This window comes from Eriocheir sinensis, chromosome 15 (assembly GCF_024679095.1).
Source record: "Eriocheir sinensis breed Jianghai 21 chromosome 15, ASM2467909v1, whole genome shotgun sequence".
In the NCBI taxonomy this organism is placed as follows: domain Eukaryota; kingdom Metazoa; phylum Arthropoda; class Malacostraca; order Decapoda; family Varunidae; genus Eriocheir; species Eriocheir sinensis.
This window is the reverse complement of record NC_066523.1, coordinates 6332581-6340080: the sequence shown is the minus strand read 5'-3', so window position 1 is coordinate 6340080 and position 7500 is coordinate 6332581. Positions and strand designations below refer to the sequence as shown.

Genomic DNA, 7500 nt, shown 5'->3' with positions numbered 1-7500 from the left:
AGCCAAGAGGAGACCAAATTCATGCCTAGTAAACTGACAACTGATCTATTCTAACGCTTAGCGTACTGGTGAAGCGCCTACACGAGTTTCGACAGGGGATGCTTACAGCCAAGATTGAAGTAAGTAAGGTCGACCGACGGGCGGCCCAAAATTCGTTCTATTCCGCGCACCCTCCCCTACCTTCTCGTGACGTAACACAGGGTATAAAAAACAGCAGTGCTAGTCGGCAACTCAATCAGTCACACTCACACAGCGATGCTCTCTCTCTCTCTCTCTCTCTCTCTCTCTCTCTCTCTCTCTCTCTCTCTCTCTCTCTCTCTCTCTCTCTCTGTGTGTGTGTGTGTGTGTGTGTGTGTGTGTGTGTGTGTGTGTACGAATACACACACACACACACACACACACACAGATTCACAGATACACTTCCTTCTTTGAAAATAACCTACACCTTTTCACCCTCAAATTAAAAAAAAGTTGAAATTCATATTAAAAAAGGTGAAATTAAAATTTAAAAAGTTGAAATACAAATTTAAAAAGTTGAAATTCAAATTTAAAAAGTTTAAATTCAAATTTAAAGAGTTGAATTTCAAATTAAAAAAGTTGAAATTCAAATTTAAAAAGTTGAATTTCAAATTAAAATAGCTGAAATTCAAATTAAAAAAGTTGAATTTCAAATTTAAAAAGTTGAAATTCAAATTTAAAAAGTTGAATTTCAAATTAAAAAAAGTTGAAATTCAAATTTAAAAAGTTGAATTTCAAATTTTAAAAAAAATTAATTTCAAATTTAAAAAGTTGTTCAAATTAATAGATGAAGTGCAAGTCATAGAAAGATATATGTGCATACATACATACATAAATTCATACATTCACAAACTTATCATATATATATATATATATATATATATATATATATATATATATATATATATATATATATATATATATATATATATATATATATATATATATATATATATATATATATATATATATATGTGTGTGTGTGTGTGTGTGTGTGTGTGTGTGTGTGTGTGTGTGGAATAAGTATTTGTGGAATGAGAGCTTGTGGAATGAGTGCGTGTGGAATAAGTATTTGTGGAATGAGTGCTTGTGGAATGAGTACATGTGGTATGAGTGCTTGTGGAATGAGTACTTGTGGAATAAGTATTTGTGGATTGAGTGCGTGTGGAATAAGTATTTGTGGAATGAGGGTTTGTGGAATGAGTGCGTGTGGAATAAGTATTTTTGGAATGAGTGCTTGTGGAAGGAGTGCATGTAGAATAAGTATTTGTGGAATGTGTGCTTGTGGAATGAGTGCGTGTGGAATAAGTATTTGTGGAATGAGTGCTTGTGGAATGAGTGCGTGTGGAATAAGTATTTGTGGAATGTGTGCTTGTGGAATGAGTGCGTGTGGAATAAGTATTTGTGGAATGAGTGCATGTGGAATGAGTGCGTGTGGAATAAGTATTTGTGGAATGAGTGCTTGTGGAATGAGTACATGTGGTATGTGTGCATGTGGAATGAGTGCGTGTGGAATAAGTATGTGTGGAATGAGTGTTTGTGGAATGAGTGCGTGTGGAATAAGCACTTGTGGAATGAGTGCTTGTGGAATGAGTACATGTGGTATGAGTGCTTGTGGAATGAGTGCTTGTGGAATAAGTATTTGTGGAATGAGTGCTTGTGAAATGAGTGCGTTTGGAATAAGTATTTGTGGAATGAGGGTTTGTGGAATGAGTGCGTGTGGAATAAGTATTTTTGGAATGAGTGCTTGTGGAATGAGTGCATGTAGAATAAGTATTTGTGGAATGAGTGCTTGTGGAATGAGTGCGTGTGGAATAAGTATTTATGGAATGAAGGTTTGTGGAATGAGTGCGTGTGGAGTGAATATTTGTCGAATGAGTCTTTAAGGAATGAGTGCTTGTGGAATGAGTGTTTGTGGTATAAGTGAGTGTGGAATGAGTCCTTGTCGAATGAGTGCGTGTGGAGTGAATATTTGTGGAATGAGTGCGTGTGGAGTGAGTCTTTGAGGAATGAGTGCTTGTGGAATGAGTGCGTGTGAAACGAGTGTTTGTGGAATGAGTGCGTGTGAAACGAGTGTTTGTGAAATGAGTGCTTGTGGAATGAGTGTTTGTGGAATGAGGGTTTGTGGTATGAGTGCGTGTAGAATGAGTGTGTGTGGAATGAGTGTTTGTGGAATGAGTGTTTGTGGAATGAGTGTTAGTGGAATGAATGCGTGTGGAGTGAGGGGCTCTGGAATGAGTCCTTGGAATGAGCGAATGTGGAATGAGTGAGACAAAGAAAACAAAATAGCTACAGAGTTCCCATTCAATTACTATGGTGGAGGCGCCGAGTACGGGTCATTCAATATAGCGGCCAGCGGCCGAACGCTGACGGGGGAGATAACCCCTCCATGTGTATTAGAGCTCAGTGGGAGAGAGGCGCACTATTACGCTATACGTAGCAACGTAAAAATAATGAAACATAGAATACCTTCACATACGTAGATTATATATATATATATATATATATATATATATATATATATATATATATATATATATATATATATATATATATATATATATATATATATATATATATATATATATATATATATATATATATATATATATATATATATATATATATATATATATGGATGGATGCATTTATGTATGTAGGCATGCACATATATCTTTCTATGACTTGCACTTCATCTATTAATTGAACCTCAACTTTTTTTTATTTGAACTTCAACTTTTTAAATTTATAATTCAACTTTTAAATTTGAAATTCAACTTTTTTTAATTTGAAATTCAACTTTCTTATTTGAAATTCAACTTTTTAATTTGAAATACAACTTTTTTTAATTTGAAATTCAACTTTTTAAATTTGAAATTCAACTTTTTTAATTTGAATTTCAACTTTTTAAATTTGAAATTCAACTTTTTTAATTTGAAATTCAACTTTTTTAATTTGAATTTCTACTTTTTAATTTCAAATTCAACTTTTTAAATTTGAATTTTAACTTTTTAAATTTGAATTTCAACTTTTTTAATTTCAAATTCAACTTTTTAAATTTGAATTTCAACTTTTAAATTTGAATTTCAACTTTTTAAATTTGAAATTCAACTTTTTTAATTTGAAATTCAACTTTTTTTAATTTGAGGGTGAAAAGGTGTAGTTACCGCTGAATTGTGAAAGAGAATGGGAGAGGAACTGCGCCTGAGAGAGAATGAAAGATCCCTCCTCGTGATGTCATCTATGGGCTGCGCGTCGGTCGACCTTTTTTGCTTAGATCTTGCTTACAGCCTGTCAAGCAGTCACTTATATCAAGTCGAGTCATACGCAGCTCTTTGGGAGGAGACACGGCAGAGGCGTGGCTTAAGCGTGACGCTGCTTGGTGCCAAGCCAGAGAATGCAGAAACTGGGATTTAAAGAAAACGAAGAAAGGCGTACTAATCTAAACCAATCACTACAACATGCCCCCCCCCCCCCCTCACACCCCACACCGCCGTTTGTAAACATAGGAATTAGTCACGCATAGCACAATAAAAGGGCATATTTTTTTTCTTCAGTGGCTTGCCTGAACGCGCGGTGAAAGAAGGCGAGCATGCACATCCAAAGTGCACACCCGGCCGCAACTTTAGTCACCCGTGAACTGGTGGGTATTTGGAATCCAGTGACGTCATCCCGCTGCTCCGCCCCAAACCGCCCCTGCGCGTACTGGTCGCAGTTTTGGAAGCAGAGTGGCTTGACTTGTAAGTGACTTTGCTGTCAAGCTCAAGGAGGCGTTTGATTCAGTGCATCACGAGGCACCGTGGAACTTCCTGCGATCCCGCGGGACTCCTGCAAAGACCGTTGGGCTATTGACTGGCCTATACTCTGGGACTGAGAGTGCTACTAAGTGTGTGTGCGTGAGGGGGAATCCAGCTTCTCTCCCGTGAACGCGGTAGTGAAGCAGAGCTGTGTTATTAAGAAATAATATTGTTACGCCACCCCCCACAACACACTAACCACGAGCAGGCAGGCGGCGTGCCGAACAACACATGGGGTCGTGAACCCAAAACAGCGGGAGACGCACTGCAAAAGGACGCCACTCACAGCAGGCCGCACACCAAGGAGAGACAAGAGGAAGGGGACAAGGATACGCACAGCACAAGGTTCCTCGCTTTAATAACAGGCTCCAACCACGTTACACTAGTCCACTGGGCACAGTACAGGCTATAAAGGCAAACGGAGGGCACGAACACGGGCACTCTGCAAGTACACAGGCAGGCAAGCACACAGGAGACAGCGAGGACGTGTGTCCTCCTTCAGCTCAGCCAGCCACTCGCAGCTCCGCCGCAGAACGCCCCTTACTCCCACTGGTGTAACAATATAGAGCGCTTGGCAGGCCGGTCTGTTAATACGTTTGGAGCCAGTATCAATATACCATTAAGAGGTAATGGTACCGGTTGCGTTACCTACTCAGCTCTACCAAATTAGCACGCAGGCATCTCAGAAGACGTGAATGAGGTTGGCTCTTTGAAGTATTCTGACGGCTTGACAGGAAGATATTCGCTTCACTTGTGTGGGGGTGAGTGAGTGGGAGGAGAAAATTAATCGTTTGGTTCATAGCAAGACCTTTAGTTTTTTTATAATGTTAAGGAAGCAGCTCAAGGGCAAAAATATAAAAAAAAAAAAAAAAAAAAAACGCTCAGCACTGCTCCTATAAAACGAAGTAGAGAAGAGTGGCCAAAAGTGAGGTCAGTTTCGGGTGGAGAGGTGTCTTGATACTCCTTTCTTTAAGGAAGACATGCCGTAGGCGTAGGAAAAACAGATAAAGGAAGGATGTTTCAGGGTTTACCGGTGAAAGGAATAAAAGAATGAAGATGCTAGTTCCCTCTCTCTTGCGTAAGGGATTTAGACAGTATAGAGATGAGCTTGAGTAGCAAGTGAGTGCAGCGGGGCCGCGGGAGGGTGGGAGGCATGCAGTTATACTCAGCTATTAAGTCAGTGTGGACGGGGACCGCTCGGAGAGTTCCCTGACCATAGCGCTGTCAAATCTTATTTAATATATACAGAATATTTGATACACAATTTCAAACAATACGCACGGGCCCCCACCCAAACTGACTTTAAATTTGTGTCGGACTACAGCAAGTTCAGAAGAGCAGTTTGCATGAAAATATCGGTGAAAGATAAAAAGGCAACACTGCTGCGGAATTTAAGAGACGGAAGACTGTCAGTAAAAGAAGAGTTGATGAGAAGAAGAGCCTTTGACTCTACTCTATCCTAAAGGGCTGTGGGTGTGGAGCCCTCCCACACACATGAGATCCATACTCAATACGAGGGCGGACAAGGTCCTTATATCTAGACAGCATCTGAGAGGGGGAAAATAACTGGTGGGGGCGATACAGAACGCCTAAGATCGAGGAAGCTGATTTATTAAGAGAAGACATATGAGGTTTCCAGTTAAGATTTTGAGTTCAGGATAGACTTATGATGTTTAATATAGAAGAAGGTGAGAAGTGAGTGTTATCAAATAATAGGTGTTACCGCCGTTGTGTGGGCGGTAGGACAATGAAACTACTCTTCTCGTAGACGCCCCATATAATGTAGTCAAACATGTCAACAATAACATTTAACTTCACAAACATAAAACTCAAAACGTCCGTGTTTCTGAGCACCACAACGAGCAGCTAAGCACTTCACTTAACATTTACAAACGTTAACATTCGTTTGGCGTCCTACATTGTATGTGACTTAACATCTAACGTCCAACATTGTATGAAGGCAACGAAGGCAACAACAATACAGTTTATAATTGGGTATATAGGCAAAGATATAATCATACTACGGCAAGCGAATGAAATTACGTATTCGGTTCCACCTGAAACGTCTCCGTCGTTCTGTTCCTCGTGTCCTTCCTTGAGGTGAAGTTCTCCTGCAGGGGCAGACAGCGAAGACGAGAAGACACGTCATCCCGTCGTCAAACCTTTAGCGATCTGCCCCTCCCCCTCTCCTTGAGACCATATTCTCTCTTGTATGGCGTTTCACTCAGGACACTGAACAAGGGCGCTTTTATGGAGTGTAGGCCAGCCTAATGGATTTGGTGACCTCTCTGACCGTAATGTCATAACATTCCCGACGATAAATGGCCTTTGCGATAGTACATGGATATCAACGGAGGATAGGCGTCCCTACACCATGAAAGCCACAACCTTCATACTCTTTTCCTATTTATCTTATTTACTCCTCACCTCCTATTATTTGTTCCGCCTTCTTTTCGTACTACCATCTTCACTACCTCACTACCTAAACTTACCCATTCCTTCCTTTTACCTCTTCACTTATCCGATCGGCTCCAATCGGCGATAACAATAGGGGATAGGTGTTTGGAAGATTGTGTCGAGTTGACTGGTGGAGAAATTGAGTGTTTAAGGCATTGAAAGACACCTAGTTCCCCATACCCCATTCAGAAATTAGAGTTAAGTCTGAGGTTAAGTGCTCTGTAGGTTCCAGCCTATAGTCTTGTAACTGTACGGAGGGTCATCTGTCAAAAGATGTTGAGTAATGCAGAACAGAGTCATCGGCGTATGAGTGGAACGGACAGTTTGTTTTGGAAAGATCAGAGGATTCATGAACAACAGGAGTAGGAGATAAGACTGAGCCCAGTAGTACACCACTATGCGGTTCAGTTCTGGTCACCTTACTATAGAATGGATATCAAAATGTTAGAATCGGTGCAGAGGAGGATGACTAAGATGATTCAGGGGTTGAGAAACTTGCCATACGAGGTAAGACTCAAACAGTTAAACTTGCATTCTCTAGAAAGGCGAAGGGTGCGTGGAGACATGATCGAGGTTTATAAATGGATGAAGGGCTTTAATAAGGGAGACATTCATAAGGTTTTGTTGGTAAGACAACCGGGTAGGACACGAAGTAATGGGTTTAAACTGGATAAATTCAGATTCAACAGGGACACAGGCAAAAATTGGTTTACAAACAGGGTGGTGGATGAGTGGAATAGGCTTAGCGGTCACGTGGTGAGTGCCAATACAATTGTCACATTCAAAAATAGACTAGATAAATTCATGGACAGCGATATTAGGTGGGGTTAGATACACGGGAGCTTAGGGTCAAAGGAGCTGCCTCGTATAGGCCTACCGGCCTCTTGCAGACTCCTGCGTTCTTATGTTCTTATGTTCTTATGTTGCTAGGATGTATGCTTATAAAGATCTACTTATGAAGATGTTCTTATTAAGATGTATTTATAAAGTACTTATAGAAATCTTGATTCACATTATTTATTTCAATGTATTTAATATGAGTATCAATCTCTCTCTCTCTCTCTCTCTCTCTCTCTCTCTCTCTCTCTCTCTCTCTCTCTCTCTCTCTCTCTCTCGACAGGGTCAAGATGGTGAGACACTCGTGGCTAGTGGTGCTGGGAAGCGCGACAATTGTAATCATTATATCATACTTCGACGTGTAAGTAATAAATGGAAATGATAATAATAC

The 7500-nt window shown here is 40.2% G+C and overlaps 1 protein-coding gene across 2 annotated transcripts in view; it reads left to right on the top strand.

The window, feature by feature from the left end:
* Positions 1 to 7500, top strand: part of LOC126998844 (uncharacterized) — a 30273-nt gene that overhangs the window by 684 nt on the left and 22089 nt on the right. For both annotated transcript variants that reach the window (XM_050860994.1, XM_050860993.1), the window contains exon 2: positions 7393 to 7470. In XM_050860994.1, the coding sequence (XP_050716951.1) occupies positions 7393 to 7470 (78 nt within the window). The remainder of the gene's footprint in view (positions 1 to 7392; positions 7471 to 7500) is intronic.